Source organism: Electrophorus electricus, chromosome 2, assembly GCF_041902795.1.
Source record: "Electrophorus electricus isolate QZ-2024a chromosome 2, ASM4190279v1, whole genome shotgun sequence".
NCBI classification, from domain to species: domain Eukaryota; kingdom Metazoa; phylum Chordata; class Actinopteri; order Gymnotiformes; family Gymnotidae; genus Electrophorus; species Electrophorus electricus.
This window is the reverse complement of record NC_137498.1, coordinates 22,482,533-22,500,823: the sequence shown is the minus strand read 5'-3', so window position 1 is coordinate 22,500,823 and position 18,291 is coordinate 22,482,533. Positions and strand designations below refer to the sequence as shown.

The 18,291-nt window shown below is 40.6% G+C and overlaps 2 protein-coding genes across 9 annotated transcripts in view; one reads left to right on the top strand and one right to left on the bottom strand.

Annotated features, from left to right (window-relative positions):
* Positions 1-2,777: 2,777 nt before the first annotated feature.
* Positions 2,778-9,310, bottom strand: cep57l1 (centrosomal protein 57, like 1). Of its 8 annotated transcripts, none has more exons than XM_081695611.1 (12): positions 8,899-9,310; positions 6,873-7,053; positions 6,241-6,411; positions 5,967-6,087; positions 5,565-5,685; positions 5,038-5,115; positions 4,819-4,911; positions 4,563-4,637; positions 4,253-4,482; positions 3,787-3,937; positions 3,377-3,423; positions 2,778-3,291 (listed from the first exon to the last, which is right to left on the bottom strand). In XM_081695611.1, the coding sequence occupies exons 1-12, from the start codon at positions 8,917-8,919 to the stop codon at positions 3,117-3,119; spliced, it is 1,464 nt and encodes a 487-aa protein (XP_081551737.1). In that variant the 5' UTR covers positions 8,920-9,310; the 3' UTR covers positions 2,778-3,116. The 8 variants fall into 8 exon arrangements, with proteins under 8 accessions (XP_081551737.1, XP_081551738.1, XP_081551735.1 ...); XM_081695612.1 differs by having other exon boundaries at positions 3,793-3,937; positions 8,899-9,309; XM_081695609.1 differs by having other exon boundaries at positions 2,778-3,423; positions 8,899-9,308.
* A 2,162-nt stretch (positions 9,311-11,472) lies between these two features.
* The window catches only part of sesn1 (sestrin 1), a 36,438-nt gene continuing 29,619 nt past the window's right edge, over positions 11,473-18,291 (top strand). The window contains exons 1-2 of the mRNA XM_027015536.3: positions 11,473-11,558; positions 12,155-12,461. Coding sequence (XP_026871337.2) covers positions 12,189-12,461 — 273 coding nt within the window. The 5' untranslated portion in view covers positions 11,473-11,558; positions 12,155-12,188. The remainder of the gene's footprint in view (positions 11,559-12,154; positions 12,462-18,291) is intronic.

Here is an 18,291-nt window from a genome sequence, read left to right as displayed (position 1 = left end):
GCTGCTTTTTGGTACTCTCTTTTTTCCCCCCTCTCTTCATATGATGTATTCAGATATAGTTCAGCAATTTTAGATCCACAGCATCCGGAGAGGAAGACGATAAATAGAGACACAAGACAGCAGAATTAATCACTTTCCCTGGAAATGGCATGGACAGAAGTGATTTGGCAGTTCTCTCACACACCAGTTTGTTTCTCATAGTGCCCACACTGATTCCCTTACCACTTATATAACATAGATATGGATTTATCTGTCAGGTGACATTTGGTATGCTTTACACACCCACATATGTGCGCACACACGCCTGTATAAACGGTATTAAGAGGAACTGGTGCAGGCTTTATTGCTCTGTTGGAACACACAGGGTGCTGGACAGAAGTAATCATTGACAGATGGGTGAGTCTTAGGATTTATATTTCAGCTTGTGTTGGTATTTGGACTGGTTGAGTATTCTGCAGCCCTAGGACCAACCAACAGCTATAAAAAGTGTGGAAACAATAACAATAATATTAACAATAATAATAACTCCATGCTCGTTGCCGCCCTTTTGAAAATGGCCCTAAGCTGTGGTTTCACCCAGGACAGAAGTGCTTTTCATGTTTCCAACACCCCAAATGTCTCCTTTTATTTTCTTTCTCATCATCCTTGACCTTGTTGCGTTTTCTCATCACTCCCACAATCACATGCTCTTTCCCATTAAGAAACATTCAGCTCCTGGTTTTGTGTGATCATTTCAAGCCCTAAAGCCAGAGCTCTGACCATCTACTAGGTCAGCTAACAGGATACATTCTCACCCTTAGGGCAACTTTTTATTCCTGTTGACCCAGCAGAAAATAGTCAGTCTCTCTCTCTCGCTCTCTCTCTCTCTCTCTGTCTCTCTCTCTCTCTCTCTCTCTCTCTCTCTCTCTCTCTCTCTCTCTCTCTCTCTCTCTCTCTCGGGGGGGGGATGGAGAGATGTAGACTGTCACTGCCTTGCCTTGAAAATCTGCCATGTGGAGCTTTTACATCAGCTATTTAATAATAACAACAGGTGGCCAGCATAGCTAGACAGGACAGCTCTTTTGTTTTGATTCCTTCGATAGCGGCCCACACTGAACTCATGCACTATATCAAACCCATTAGAGAGCATGACTGAATACAAACCATCCACACTCAGATTCCACATAATTGACTAGTAAAATGTACCTCTGACATATTGCAGATATTACAGATAAGGTACAAGGAGTCTGGTATTTTATGTGTATGTAACTCAGTGTCAACACAATCTTCCCTCCCACACTAGCTTTATGCAATGGTAATCGCATTTATCCAGAGTCACAACTTAACCCAATAATTCAATAATTCTGCTTGGACAGAGTTCACCTTTGCAGTGTGTCACTGCTTCTAGAATATTACTACTAGTAAGAGAATATGTGGCATCCATTTTGGAGCAGCCAACCCCCCCCCCCCCTTTGATCAAGGCTTTGATCTGTCTGAATCTAAACTTCTTTAGTCAATTTTCCATCTCAACTCTTTTTCCCAGCGAGTGGGTGTGTGACTGACTGTGTTAAGGTAAATATTGGCTTGAGTGGTCATATCGAACATTCCCTAGCTAGGGCCTGCCTGGACCTAAAACATCATCGGAAGTTGTAATCTCTTTCATAGAAATCTCATTCTGCTTTTCAGCTTCTTATTAAAAGGATTCACGTATTTCATTTTACATTACAACAAATTGGAACTTTTGTGTACTACCTGTAAATGTGATTATTTACATCTTATGCTGATGCAGATGAACATAAGCTTGAGGTATTTATTTTCTATTCCCGCTCAAATAACACTTGGGTTTTTTTGGGGGTTTCCAAAGGAAAGAATACGCTGCATCACTGCCAGACACACACACCTCTTGCTTGCAAAGTTTGACCATTGGTTGCACAGAGACATGTGTGAACTCCATGTTTTCAGTTCATTATAAAACATGATTTCAGAATGTTTTTACATACATTTTCACATCACATGAACACTCACGAAATAGTCATTATTAGTCTGAGGTTCTTATCAGAGGTTAATTTTGTCATTTTGGGTCTCTAAAAGACAGAGCCTTATATCCTTACCTGTAGCCTTATAATCCCTAAATGTTTCTTTATCCCTCACATTTGATTGAACTGTGCTGTAAGACTAAAAAAGAAACATTGTAATAAATGAAAAGTAGTTCAGAAGCCAAAAGAGAGCATTGAGCCAAGGTGTTTGATGACTCACTAGTCAGAATGTCCACCTCTAATGCGAACACTGCGATAGCATTATGTACAATCTGCAGAGGCACTCTGCCCTGAATTAAAAATTTGTTAATTTCAAAAGTGCAGGGACAAGTTTTCAGTTTTCTGCCTTCCTCTTGGAAGCACATCCTATCTACACCATAGCATCATATTGCTACATCATCCATTGTGGAACATAATTGAGAAGTATTAAAAAAAATATATATATATATCTAAAATATTATATATATATATATATATATATATATATATATATATATATATATAGAGAGAGAGAGAGAGAGAGAGAACGAACGAACGAACGAACGCAAGCAAGCAGTGCAGACTGGCCCTGCCTCTCAGAGAATTTACATTGGAATAATGGGTCAGTCTAATTTTGAAATTTAAACATTTTAAAATGGATATTTCCATAACACTACAAAAGACTACACCTTTAGTGTATATAGTGTAGATGGGTGTGCCAATAACTCCACTATCAAATAAAATATAAACCGTGTATAAAAAGGCAAAGTGAAGAACAAGAAATCTCCAGGACAATATTTTATTAAAACACCTTAATATTTAGACTTTAAAATGCATGATAAAAATCAATCACTATTCAATAATAATAATAAAAAAAATTAAGGAAAACAAGGACCCAGTCAAAAGGTAACATGCATCTGTTACCTCAGTGAGCAAGCCATTGAAAAACTTTAGCCAAAGTCAACAAACTGCTTCTTGTTCAAGCTTGGCCCTGCTAGATTCACATCACACCACAAACATACTACACATTCTCAGAGCGTTTTCAGACCTAGAGTTCACTAAAGGTCATATCCCATTTCCACATGCTTCTGCTTAGTTCATGGTCTTCCCCTCATCACTTCCTTACTCTAAGGGTTGATATGTGCATTGGGGCTGATTAAGGAGCCTAATGCTATGTTTCCCAACTAATGTCCTGCTGGCGGAGGCTGGAGCGCAGTCTCTGGGAGTCTCGGAGGAGCTGTATGCGCTCCTGGGTGGTGGTGCGCTGCTTGCTTGCACTGGACGGCAGAGCTTTGGCCTGGGAAGAGGAAGGAGCTTTAGCCGGGGAAGGGGGCAAACCTCGGACACCGCTTACACCCCGGCCATCCATGTTAGCTGCACACCTGGGCCTCTGCTTCTGCCCAGGGCTACACTGCGAGAGCTTCTGGACCTGAACCCACACACATACACACATCAATATAGAGTTGCTCATAACTGTTAATGCAATGCTGGACTTAAGGATACTTTTAACAGACTACAGTACATTTCTGTAAGCTGCTCTGGACAAGGGTGTCTACCAACTGCTATAAATGTAAATGCAAATGAGAGCTCGGAAAATCACAGGGAGACACGGTCTGACATAACTTAGGCAACTGAGCAGTCCTGTTTTTAAGTTACAAGTTCACTGATATTTTCTTACATTTCAAAACACAAGTATAAACTATAGTTATACTTGCAATCACATTATGCTTCCATCTCCCTATTGAGTGGTTTTAAACCCAACGGGCAAAAGAACCAAAATGCATGTACACACACTCACTGTTTGCTGGTGCTTGCGCAGCTTGGAGATTTGGGTAGCTTTCTCCTCCATCCTTCTGACTAAGCAGTCTAGCTCCCTCTCCAGATCTTCCCTCAGCTTGTGTTCATCCGTCTCATCTATCTGCTTGACCAGCTCCTGATGCTCACTGCAACACAGTTCTCAATCAACTTGACCACATGACACTAACTATAACATGTATACATAGACCTTGTACTCTTATACATCAAAGCACTTACATTGATTTAAGTAATTTACTAGCCCAAAGTATTCCTTAAGATAAATTTAACAACTTAGTGACAATTTTTTTCTTTTAAAAATATCATTTTAAGAAAAAAAAAAACCTGTAATATTTTTTTCTGGGTAGGACAACAGAAACCCAACAATATGAATACACAACACCACACACACATCTAGAATGCATCATTAACCAAACATCCCATGTCACTCCACAGTCACCCACAAGCTCATGTGTCCCAGCTCATCTTGGAGGGCCAGTAGCAGCTCAGACAGGCTGCCCAGGGCAGTGGCCCCAGGGGTGGGTGGGCTAGGTGCTCGGCGAGGGGCCTGGCGGCCCTTGCTGACAGAGAAGTGTGTAGAGCACGGCCTCTCGCATGGCCGGGGCTGCCTGGTCTTCAGCAGGTGCAGCACACTCTGCACGTTGGCACTGACTGAGTGACTGGGGCTTGTTGACTGACAGGAAAATACAGAGAAATATTAGAAAGGAGGACAGAGACAGAGAGTGAGAGAGAGAGAGACAGTACTGTACTCACTGTTCCAGCGACAAATGGCATGCGCTTGCTCTTAGGAAGGCATTGTGAAACTGGCACCTCTGTCCTCAGCGATTTCTGAAATTCATAGAACGGTTGTTGAATGTTCTGAGCAAAATCTGAATTTTCATTTACTAACAAAACTGGAAGCCTTGGCTCAGAGAAAGCCTGATAACACCCCAACCCAAACTTGTTTTAATACACTGCCACCTAGTGGTGAACCAGGTATAGAACTTCAAAAAGATACAGGAGTGGTTACTTTGCTCAAAGCTTTCTCTTTAGTCTTCTTCTTCTTTGGTTTGACCTCAGCAGCTGACAGCGTGAGCAGGTTGGCCTCCAGCTCTCTCTGCAACTGCAAGCCAAATGCATAGACATGAGCACAAAAACAGAGTAAATACTGACAAAGACTCTGGGTAATTGTGTGAGTGTGAGCTTAAAAACACACAGCGTGCCCAGATGTAGGGGTGTTGGGCTATACCTCCTCAGCCTTCTCCTGCACTAGTTTGCGTTCGTGCTCCTCTTCCAGCAACTTCTGTTCCAAAAGCTCAATCTTTCTCTTGACAGAACACACAAGCAGATCACTTATAAAGCCCGCCACCCAAGTTGCTAATCCAAAATCGGACTGGCTCTTTGGACAGCCCTAACAGCAGAGGCATTCATGCTACAAAAGCGTCATTACATCCTGGCCTAAGCAGTGAGAACTATTTCTAACATGTTTCCATCTTACACAGGTGCAGATATATATTCAGCCAAAACATTTATATGATCATCCAGGTTCTTCTGTCTCAGTACAACATTTGCAGATCAAAAACATTAGCAATGCTTGTATCCTACAGACGCTAACAGTACTGATGCTTCTCACTTTATGAGACAACAGTCTGTACCTTTTACAGACAACAGTGAGGCCTTGTGCTTTTACCTCGCTGGCACAGTTGAAACATTTTGGTATTTGTTTTGGGAGGCTCTGAATTTGAGTCTTTCTGCCTATGCTGTGCGTACCCATACCTCTGCCACGGACTGCGTGCTGGTGAGCTTAAGACACTCCTTCTCCAGCTTGTCCAATTTCTGCAGCTGAGCCTTGATTTGTGGATCGCTGTGTGCTCTTTCACTTTGCTGCACACACTCCAATAGCAGCCAAAGGGGTGGAGAGAGAGAACACCATAAAAACCCTTCCAAAGAGGACTGTACTATAATGATATCCTGTTATCCTAGATCTTAAGGGCCGGTGTGAGGTCAACATTTTGTTCCTGATGAAGATTAACAATCTGCCTCAAATCTTTGGCAGTAACTAACATTTTAGCTGATTGAAGCCGGCTGGTTCAAGCTAAAGCTTACTCACGCTGGTCTGACAGACTATTGCCCTCTTTGTCAGCATATGCTCCTGGTTCTCTCTTTTTGGCACTCACCTCTTGGCCTACTGAAGTGAGTCTCTCTCTCTCTGCACTCTCCACCATCTTCCTCATGTACTTCAGCTGTTTTTCCAGTAGTGAGCAACGTGCTTCTGTTGTGTGCAACTGAGACACCAGGTCTTAGCAAGCCGGCAAAGAAAGAGAGACAAATGCACACAGATGCACATTGAGACTGAGTTTGAGAATGAGAGAGACAAAATTATCAGTGTGTCAGTAAAAGAGTCGTAATGCTTAAAGCCAATCTACTGAATTCTTCAGGAGCACTTCATCACCTTTCCTGGGTGAGGATTTTCCATCTTGGCTAGTGGGCTGCAGCTCACTGTGGGCACCAGCGTAGCGGTGGGCGACCTGGGAGAAGCGAGTGGCATTCCTCTCTGCCTGCATGCGCTCTAGCTCCAAACGCCTGATCTTCTCCTGCAGGGTCTTCAATGCCACTATCACTGCTGTCTCACACACACACACACACACACACACACACAGTTATAGGGGACCAAGCATTTTCACAGACATTGCTAAGTGACCGAGGACCTCTCCTAATTTGGCTATTTTCTTATTAATTTAAAAATAAATTTAACACTCTTATAAAGTAGGAAGGACACCAAACGTTCAGGAAGTAGAAGGCTCTTCTGAAAAATGTGTTTCTGTGTATAAAACAGATGTATAAACAAATCACTATTTATGGTTGTAGGAAGCATGACTATGATGAAGCCAGGGGCTTTTATAGCAAACCTAATCTGTATTTATCTTAAACACAAGAACTTAATTTTGGTTAACATTTAGGTCACTCTAATGTGAAATAACTACATTAATTTGCAGTATTATTAGTATTTTAGACCTTTTTAAATACATTAACTAACTGAGTTATAACTGGAAGTTTGCTGTGTAGGAGTCCTATCTTACTCACCTCTGCTCCCGGCGTCAGGTGCTGTTGCACATGTCTGAGAGTTGATTTCCTTCCAGCTCGTAACTGTTTCATCTCGATGGAGGGGCACTGAAGTCGTGCACAGCTTATGGGGCATCTTATCCGGAGGCATATGAAAGCTTCCAACATAGCTGTGTTTGGAAGGGGAATCCAGGCACAAATTCTAAAGAGTGGACCAAATGAAATGTTTAATTCCCAAGTTGAATCACAAATATAAGCACATACAAATATTACAACTGACAGGGGTCAAAATAAGGCACAAGCAATGAGATTACTATAAAGCTTGTAACCATTTTTAGATTTCACTAATTTAGGTGTTTTAACAAAAAGATAGATGATCTTTTAAATAAAGAAAAATATTGGGAGTGTGTTCAAGAATATACACTTGTGTATAAAATATTTCCCAAAATAATAACATTGTTATACTTATCATTGGTTACTCCAAATGTTACCTTAATTTAAACTTTCACTTATCATTAGAGTGGAACCAGAAGTAAGGATTACTCAAAATGAGTTACTATAAATACAAAAAAAGCAACATGTTCAGTTGTTTCAAAAGAACTTCCACAGAATGCAGTCATCCCTACATATGTTAAATTGTATATGTTTTAGCTGTTTTTAGCTGCTCCAGTTTTTAGCTGCTTATTGTATTCTAAGCCTCACCTCACCTACTGCACAAAATGCAGGGTGTCTTAGTTCCTGGAATTAGCAAGTTGGGGAAAGAGCCCTTCAGTTATTGAAGACTTCTGGCTTTCATTCGGGACTCATTCGCACTCTGTTTTTAAATCCAATCTAACGATTTACTCATTTTGGATTTGGGGTATTCTGTATATAAAGGTGCCTGAGCACCCCCGTCACAGAATATTCTGGTAATCTGAGGTTTTGACACCATCATCCAGCTATTTCATGCATTCTCTCGGGTTTGTGACAATGACGTGGGTGGAACAGTACATATCAGAGCCCTCAGGAGTGTGGTCACCTTTTGGCCCTCCTTTTTAGTTCTGCTGTTACAGATAAACCTGCCAGAGCTGGATGCTAACCACTGAAACTTCTACTAGAGGTCTACTGTTCATACATTGTTCATCTTTACATATCTAACCACATCTTTGGGTTTTATTTGCATATTATTACAGAGATTATGCTAACAGTGGAGTAGACCTGCTCATCAGTGGCAAAGCATCCAAGACGCATCCGTAAGCATTCCACATCCATCCTGCCACCCCACAAATTCCTATGATGCAGACACAGCTCGCCCACCCTAGACCCACCAGAGTAGCTGAGACTCACATCTCTAATGAAGTAGCTTCTTGGACTAAACATATAATAAAACATGAACCGTTTATTAGCTGTGCCGCCCAAGAAGGATGTGTTCCCTCTTGAGTCTTGGTCCTTTCAAGGTTTCTTCCTCATTTCCGCCCATGGCGTTTTTTCTATATATTTGTAAAGCTTCTTTGACACAACTTGTGCTGTAAAAGGCGCTAGCTACATAGGTTAAATTTGACGTGGCTAGCTAGACAGATAACTTGGCTAAATTTTATCGTTATAAAAAAGTCGCCGAATTATAAACTATTAAACTAATTAAATCTATTATAATAAACTACTCCTGCCTTTAAAAAACCCTAAAAGGTACGACCTGGATAAACAGAATTAGCTAGCTAGCATAGCCTGTTGTGTGGGTAAAAAACAGTAATTAATGTGAGAGAAAACACACTACGAAACATGCTTCATAACCATCATAACTGAACGAGTATCTGGTTAGCTAAATGAGCTATGCAATTTTACATTTGTATAAACCAGAATAGCTAGCGCTAGCTAGGTTAGCGAACCTAGTTAGCGAACCTATTTTACTAACTGTCCGACTGATTTTAGACTTCCGCTACTCAACTTGGAATGTTAAGTTGTTTAGCTAATAACGTGCCACGTTATTACAATGACCGCTGGCTAACATATCAATCATAATTTATAGAAATGTTTCCACAGCTAGAGTTAACTGGCTTATCGTACTTACCGAATCTCGCAACCGTTCCATCGTCAGTTGAATGTGGCGTCGACGGTATAACCAACTTTTAACAGCTGACGAGCTAGCTCACTGTGTAACGCTGGTCGGGACGCCCGTTTTCCATGTCGAGTACGCTAGCTCGGTTAGCTAACTAACACGCTAGTCTAGTTAGGCTAGCTAGATTAGCTAACTAACACGCTAGTCTAGTTAGGCTAGCTAGGTTAGCTAACTAACGGCGTCAGTTCAAATTTCCCTCCTCTTTCGCCGCCTGTGTCTTATTTCGCTCGCGAGGTGTTTCTCCCCGAGGCGCGTGTGCCAACGAGTCGTTACGTTTGGTTGCGATAGGTAGTACTCGCAAATAACTGCCGAAGGTGTTGCGTTATATGAAACTTTAATAACAGTATACGTCTAATGTACATGTTTGATGATTTGACAAGGATGGCGCCGTAGAAAAGGAAAAAAAAATGTCTTTCAGCAAAAATGGGACATAACATTTTCCATGATCATTTTTACAACGAAGCGAAGATTACATAGGCCTTTCTCAATGTTATAAGGCCAAATGTGCCGGTTTTGCACCATGAGTACAAGTAAACGTTTTCAACATTTTTATTATCCCTGACTGGTGCTTCTTAAGTTAAAATAGAATACTTTTAGCAGAATAATTTGGATAGCAAAAATTAATATACATAAGAATGGACCCATCAATATTCAATAATGCTCAGACGTAAAAAAGGAAGAAAAAATGATGAGTTGTTTGTTTTGCTAACATCCTACGTGGGTCTACGTTATTTTTAAGCAGTGATATTGAAATTACCAGGTGCCCACTAGGGAGCGCCAAAAAGTCATACCATGAATTTAATGCCACTCGCTGCTTTGCTGATAGAGCCTTTGCTTGGCTCCAACAAACATAAACAGTGGAACACAGTTTTCATTCATCTTTGCCGCTCAGCAGTGATAGTTCCAAAGGAAGGATCAGAGAAAGCAGTTTGTAAATACCCTAAATATACCTAAATAGTTGACAGCATTGGTCACACCTATTATTGACCGATCGAATGTTGTACAGCTTTAAATAGTATAACTAAGTATCTGAAATTAGAATGCACAAATGTTGTTCTCTCATTATAGTTGAAAACATTTCCATAATCAAACCGGTGAACAGTGACAATGCCCCACGTGTGTGTCTCTTAAATAGGTGATAGGTGAGTTGGATAGGCCTTGTATGAGTTTGCTTTGGTTTGCTCATAACACTAAAGATAACATTGGCACTAATCCTACCCTAGAGATGTCCTGGCCAAATCACAGCGGTGTTTACAGCATTCAGCTTTTAACTGTAACAACAGAGTCAGGTGTTGCTATCCTGGTAAAGGGTAAAGACAGTCCACACCTGACTCTGTTGTTATAGTTAAAAGCTGCATGTAGATGAGTCAGGTTCATTCTTAGCATGTTCTCAATCCAAGATTGAGCCCTGGTATGTGGTCTGTCAAGGATGTACCTGTCCCAAATTCAACTTTGCTAAGTCAAAAATACAGCTCAGGTTGAGACCTTACAGAAACATGCTGCTGTTCTCACTACATACCAAGCTTTGTGGAATGGGCTGTAGCAAGTGTACACACAAGTCAGTGGAAATCCACAAAAAGAATCAAAACCTTTAGGTGAAAGGGAAATGAACAAGTCACATACCAAGTGATTTGAATCCTGCCAGAGACAATTCAAAGCTTTGAAGTAATTCATAATTTCCACTTCTACCAGCCACTAAGCCATCTATTTATGGAAAGTGGAATGTGTTTTATAAATGAGCTGATTGTTGATCTAAAAAATCAAATAATCTCAGAGACATCATGGGACAGGATTTGGAACTGCGAGGGTGCTGTCAGGCAATGCCTGTTAACATCCACCATTTTCATACTGAAATGGTATAGGTCTGCTGGATAGATGTCCTTATAAAATATCTATATAAAATACACTAATAAAATGGTGATGAGTATCATATTAATATGTTATCTTATTTCATTGGTTTAAAATAAAATTATTCTTTAACCTTTATTTTTGAACTGGTCTTACAATAAAAATGTTTTCTAGCTTCTTCTTAATGCATTAATGTCAAATTATAGAAATCTGAAAATGCAAACATTAAATTTACTTGCTAGATATTCATTTTAGCTCGTATCAACAGTAAATAATTGTTAGATAATAATATATAACTAAGAAAAAAAATAATTTAAGTAGCCTTAGTGAGAAGGAAGGGTTTGCATGCGGAGGTCCAAAAAGGGATACATAAATGATTTACATAAATTAGGTAAAGGGTTTTGTGATAAACAAGTGGTGGCGGGGCTCTTCAAGTATCCGCAACCACTTTGGTTGTCGGTAGTTGAGGTTCAATGTTTTACAAAGCCGAATCCAATGGTGTATGGATTCAAATGGTTTAAACTACAATTCCCAAAATAAATGTACCCTGTTCCCAGAAACGCCTTAAATTCATGCGGATTGGTTTACAGCGCTGTTCTTTTCGCCCAGCTGTGTTTGCCTGTAATACTATTCGTGGCCATCGTTGTCTGTCATACGAATACGCAAATCGTCCTAGAAGACACGCCTACTGAATGCTGCTGTTCGGGACTGGAGCGCAATAGTGGTGTCCAGCGGGAGAAGAGATAAGAAAGAATGTAAATTTGGTAAGTATTAGTATTTGACAGCTGTAGCCCTGCAACATATCTGACAAATATAATTTTGTGGCCCTTAGCTTTGAATACAACAACGTTTTGTAAATCGATATTTGGCAAATTGAGGCTGCTGAATGAAACAGCTCTGGCTAACAACTTAATAGTTCACAACGTTATTTATCGGTAGGCATGTTAGCGAGTTCTAGTTAGCTAGCTAATCAGTTATACATGTCAAAAATGTAACTGTCCCGCCCTGTCGCGTGTCGTTTCGCCTGGTTGCTGGTATTATGCTTCTTTATAATTAGCGTTCGCAAACAAGAAAGAGATTATATGGAAACAGACCAATTTTAATTGGGGCTTTTCTGAAGTAATTAAGTATTCTTAAGTATTAATTTCTATAAGATATATTATCCAATATGTTTTAAGAGTTTGCTAATAAAATTGTAGCTACATAAGCAGTGGTGCATAACGATAGATTGGTACAAAATGTACTTGTATTTGAGTTGTTATAGATTATTACTTGATACATTACAGATTCCTTTAGGTCATTCAATGCACACTGTAAAGAGAACGAGTAGGGCAAACCCTTTTTATTCAATTTGGCGCAGCCCAGCAGAATTAAAGCTCAGAAATATCACGACGATGGACGTCAGGGGTGCAGCAACGTGGGAAGCCTTGGCGAGTCGCGACGCCAGTTCCAGAGACGCGGCGATGGCTAGTCTTCACCAAGAGGTGATGAGAAGAGTAGAGAGCGTAGGTCCAATGCCGGAGACACCGTCCGGACCCTCAGCCACTAGCGCTCCCGGTGTGGCCGACGACCTAAGCGACATTCTGGCTCGCGTTCTGATGCTTTCCAAGAGGTGTCCTTACGACGACGTCCGGGAGAAATGCGTTTGGTTGCTTCGGAGTATCCAGGTGAGAAAGAGGGAAGACTGAAAATAGCTAATGAAACTAGGGTGAGCTGAAGTTGGTTTGTATGATGGTGGAGGTGACGATGCTCATATACAGAAACAACAAAGGAGCGAAAACCTTATGAACATGGCCTAAGAGCTTATAGGTGTGCTACTAAACACTGGGCCTGATTCACGTGGACATCTGTTTGTTTTGTGCAGTTATTTTTAGGCGTTTTATGATCCCTTCCCATGTGAACATGTCTGCCTCATGAAAGCTTTTTGGAAGAGATGAACTTTCTGCTTCCACCTGAAAGCATATGGCATGGAGAGAGCAGCCCAAGAGGCCTTGATGAATAGTTCTAACCCCATCTGTCATTTATATGCCATGTGTGCAGCTCTAACCTCAGGCCATGGTAATCACCCTGATACCTGCCTCCTCCAGTATACCAGGAGGGGAGCATCCAGTGAGGATGGTGATTTAAACAAATATTTGAGAGTGCGGATAATTTCACCAGGGAATTTTCCATGACACCAGGTGATTTATTTAGATAGAATAGATTTTTTTTAAGTTTCTGTTTTCTCCTCTGCTGATACAGTAATTAGGGAACAGATTTATGTAATGTAATTTTGAAGAACTTAAAGCAGTTGGACAGCTGAGATAACATCTAAGTGCTGAAACAGAACTAGGGGTTAAAGGGTTGCACTTGTGTGTGTGTGTGTGTGTGTGGCCGTGCATATGGGTGCATGCTCAGAATAGCACTGTCTAGGCTGAAGGGTGTTGTCTTCCACAGCACAATATGTTCACTTGGTTAAACTCTTAGGGTCAAAAAGGATCTATGGCTTTCCTAATACAAGACAAGCAATGGACTAGAACTGTATGTATAACATCATGTAGACTGTTTCAGAATGGAATGGTAGTATGCTATTACATGGCAATATGAATTTTAAATAGATGGTGAAATCCCACAGGTACTATGGCATACTTACACATTTGGTGTATTCAGGGAAAATGGTTCATTTCCGCACTTAAGAGTGAGCCACTTTTGACCCCATTTGCCTTTCATGTGATGCAGAAAACCAGAATATATTTCAAGGTAGGATCATATTTAGAACAGGAATATAAGCACGATTCTCCTTATGCTTTGTTTTACTTTGAAGGGCTTATGTCACATTGTGTGTGTGTGTGTGTGTGTGTGTGTGTGTGTGTGTTTGTTTTCACAAAGTTAATTTTCTGCATTTGAGTTTAATCCTGTGGCTGAGGTAACTAGAAGTTTGTGATCTCATGTTCTTGGTGTGGGCATATTTACATATACCTGTTGCACTTGGCTTGCTCGGCTTGGCTCAGTTCAGCTGGTAATTAACACTAGTGTGTCATTTGCATTAACCCCAAGTTTCCTTTCACTGTGTCCAGGGGTAGGCTCGTGCACCCCACCCCTGACACACACACAAAAAACCCCAGAATAACACAACCTTTGTTCTGTCTGATCAGTCCAGCAGGGAACTCCAGTAGATATGTATTCTGAGAGTTTTCTTTTCTTTTCTTTGCAATCCTTTTAATTTATTTTAAGCTTGTTTTTTAAGCTTGTTTATTTTATTTTTTTGTATGCATGTTTTGAACTTTGCATAACCTGTGTGCAAATGCCTCTACAAAAAATAATGTATGTTTCTGTTTCTAAGACGCCCTGTCACGTTTCAGACTTTTGTGTGTATGACCGGATGTTCCTTCTATGTCCTTTGTTCTCCACTGTCTTTTTGACCCTTTCTGCTTACCGTACGAGCTTTTGCCCAAACCTCGCGCTGCACTGCTCAAAAAATGAAAATGACCTTTGGCCTACTTAAGACTGCACATAAGCTATAACATGTATACAGCGGGGGCACACGTGCACAGATGCACATTTAGACTATTGCCCACTGCTACATATGTTTTGAACTGCTTCAAAAATGAAGGCAAGGCTTATTATTATTGTAATGTAACATTTCCCCTGCTATGATAGGACTGTTGCATGCTATGCAGCCAGCTGTGCTGGAGGTTCAGTCCCCACCCCTGCTTTCTTATGTCTTTTTTTATTATTTTTGCTGCCACTCTTTCCATCCTTGTTCCCTTTCTCACACACACACACACACGCACACACACACACACGCACTGCAAGTACACCAACGCCATCCAACGCAAAATATGCAAACTACCATTTTGTCCCTTTTTTGCCTCTATGAGAGAGAGAGAGAGAGAGCGAGAGCACTTGTTTGGACAGTGGAGAGTCCTGAGAGGCAGCAGATGAAGAGATCTAGGTCAGTGTCAGAGCTTTTTAAAATGAAACGTGTGTCTTTGTGCTGACTCATGGCTATTGATGGCGGTTTGTAGATTTAGAGAAGGGCTGGCCTAGGAGTTCTGTGAATAATACATCATCCACTTCTTTCATAAACATACACATTGGAATGATGCTGTTCATAACATTGATTATTTATACTGTAGTTGACTCCATTCCTTTAGCAGGAGAGTTTATGAGGTTTAAAGGAGACCTTTAAGGGGACCTTTTATCAATTAAAATGTTGATGCCACAGGCTATAAGGGTAATAGGACTGTGCAGTTGATCCATAATGTTAATGATTGCACTAATTTACTTCAGAACGGCATGTTTCAGTGTGAACCTTTGACCTCATGCTGCGTTTAGAGTGGACACTGGAACTGAAAGTTGCAATGCAGCTGCTCCTAAATTAGCTGTAGTGCATGCAGACTACACTGTGTGTGTGTGTGTGTGTGTGTGTGTGTGTGTGTGTGTGTGTGTGTGTGTGTGTGTGTGTGTGTGTGTGTGTGTGTGTGTGTGTGTGTGTGTGTGTGCACGAACCCCACTACTCCCACCATTTTCCCCTTGGGCTGACGAAAGGGTTAAGATGACAGAAAAGCCTTCTGGAAAGAGAAAACCATGTGGCAACTCTCCAAAGAAGGGGTCTGTCTGTGTGTGTGTGTCTGTGAGTGTGCATGCGTCTGTATGTGTGTGTGTGCGCGCGTGTGTGCCTGTGTGTGTGTTGCTGTTTTTCGGAAAGTATGTGGACTGGAGAAAGCCTTGGTCAATACCCTGAACTGTAAGGGTGGAGGAAGGCTGTGTGTGTGTGTGTGTGTGTGTGTGTGTGTCAGAAAGTGGCTCCAGTTGGGTAGTGAGTGGTAGAATGGGGCTTCACCACTACTGGCTTTGTTTCCTCTTATCCCACACACCCCCTGTTGCAGCTCAGTTTTAATATAATACATAGAAGAACAATAATATATGGCCTGATGATTGAATGGCTCCTCTGAATGTTATCATGGGACAATATGAACAAAATGTAGTGACTATATATAGTGGAGATATATATATATGTGTGTGTGTGTGTGTGTGTGTGTGTGATTATATTCAATTGCTGATGATACCAAATAGGCGTGGCCGATATTTGGGATAGAAATATGACAATACTTGGGCATCGTTGATGCATGATACACATAATGTGATGCATACCATAATGTTTTTCTAGCAAGTTGCAACAGACTGTAGTGCCACCTTTTTAAAACACTATGAAAAAACATTTCAAGATAATTGTTATCTTAGAAAAGTGTAGGCTAAAATCCAGTCAGCTCCTTATTGTTAAATTATTATGCTGTTTCAGTTTGACACTATGACTGCATTTCTTGTTGTTTACAGGCTGATATTTTTACAAAGGTTTATGTTTATTTCTTATTAAACAAGAAGCTGGCCAGTAGAAGCACCATACCCATGACAGATACATGTACATTGTACAGATATATTTAACATTTTGTGATGATAAAGGCAACAGGTAATATCACCTAGTATTATCCCCATGGTAATGCCAGCATCAGTGCCAGTTTTTGCTCTGCTCTTGAAGCCCTTTGTAAGAGCTCCACCACCCTGTCCTGCTTTCATTTGGACACACATTCATGAAAAAGCCTTAAGGAAAAAATCAAATGAGGCAAGCAAGTTGAGTGGAGAGAGAAATGGAATGAACGGACAGAGAAGCGCGGACAGAGCTGTGGAGCGGGCAGTCAGGCGGAGCGGACAGTCAGGCGGAGTGGGCAGACAGAGGGACAGAGGAGCTCCATGTGCCCCCATCATCCATTCATGTTACATTTTATGTAACTGAATGGATGCAGACCTATGAAGTTAAGTCAAATGTTGATTTTGGATTGGTGCAAATTAAGGCTCAGTTTAAGATTTAAGTCTAAGTTTAAGTTGACACAGTGATACGCTAAATTCCTGTAGCAAGACAGGAGATGATGTGCTTTATGTTATTACTCACTTTAAGAGTCATTTTATAATAGCCTTGAAGCAGAGCCTAGAACCTTTAAATTCCTTTTTTGCCACAATTCATAAATACTGTCAGACTAATTATTATTATTATTATTATTATTATTATTATTATTATTAATAATAATAATAATATTAATAATAATAATAATTTTTATTTTTAATCTGCTTTTCTAGTACTCAAGTGCTACAAACCACCCTAATCAACCACAAAAACATCAGACAAAACCCAAACCAAACCACAGACAATAAACATAAGCAATTTTAAAAATGCATAACAATTAAAAAGAAAAGTTGAACACAACTACTCCAAGGCAACATCATTATGAATACATAAAAGTAAAATAAATAAATTGCCAAGAAAAAAAGGAAAATACAAGTAACAAATGAAGTTTTATTCTTCCAAGTCTCGTGCAAAAGTAAAGATAAAAACGTACAGTATAAAAACACATTTTCTTAAAGTTAAGTGTGGTGAGCCTTTCATACAGATCTTTGTCAGTGAGGACACCAAGATTCTTCTAGACGGACACAGAGGCAACAAGCAGTGATGTTATATATATCGTGGCTTCACTTCCAGATGTGTGAACCGACACTGAGCGAGACGGTGTAGCAATATCAGTCTGGATGTCATCTGCATAGAAATGAAAACAACCTAAACTTCATAATGGTATTCCCAGCTGGCATCAAATGAATATGAAATGCAGTTCCAAAGCACTTTTTCTTTCTTTCCGTGCAGAGTTTGAACAGCAGGGGGCGATGTTGCTCCTCCATAAAGGATGCAGGCATTTGCTGACCATAATGGCCACAGCGGAAATTTCCACAGGCTGGCTTGAATGCTTGTCAAGTTTGTGCGCGTAGCATATTTCTTGATACCCCGGTAATTTTACATACACACTCAGAGCATGTCAAATATTACCGAGGCACTCGTGTTGACCTGCTAGGCTTCAGGATCATGTGGCAAAACAAGTGTGTGTGTGTGAAGTAAATTTGGCATAGGGGATGTGATATTACTTGTATACCCCTTCCATGTAGGGTGGGCACAGCTAGGCTTCATGTTAAAAAACATGACTGAATCGGGAGAGATGTTAGCGCCTGGTTGTAGTCAGGGCATTATAAAACGTCTTACGTAAGTATTCTGTGATCTCTGTTGCTGTTGGCAGTGACTATGGCACTGGTTCAGCAATTATAGACAACTTTAAAACGGTTATTATTGCTTTGCTGTGTGTGTCAGACATGTCTTACCAAGTCATGCCAAGTCATGCCTCTGGATTACTCTGATTTACTTGGGCTTTGTTAGTTTGAGAAAACATAATACTGTCTGCTCTTAGAACTCTTTAAAATTAATATGATATAATGGATGTCCTCAAGCCCTATATAATCCATGCATGAAGTATTGGGGGGGGGGGGGGGGTTGTTTTTTGGGGGATTGCACAAGACAAATCTTTTTCTTTTTTTTTTCTTTTATTCGACAAGCACCTGATTTTTCTTGGTCTGATTTTGCTTGTCCAGGGCTCTTAAAGAGGTTGTAAGCTTTAGGAGGCCAAAATATTGATTCGC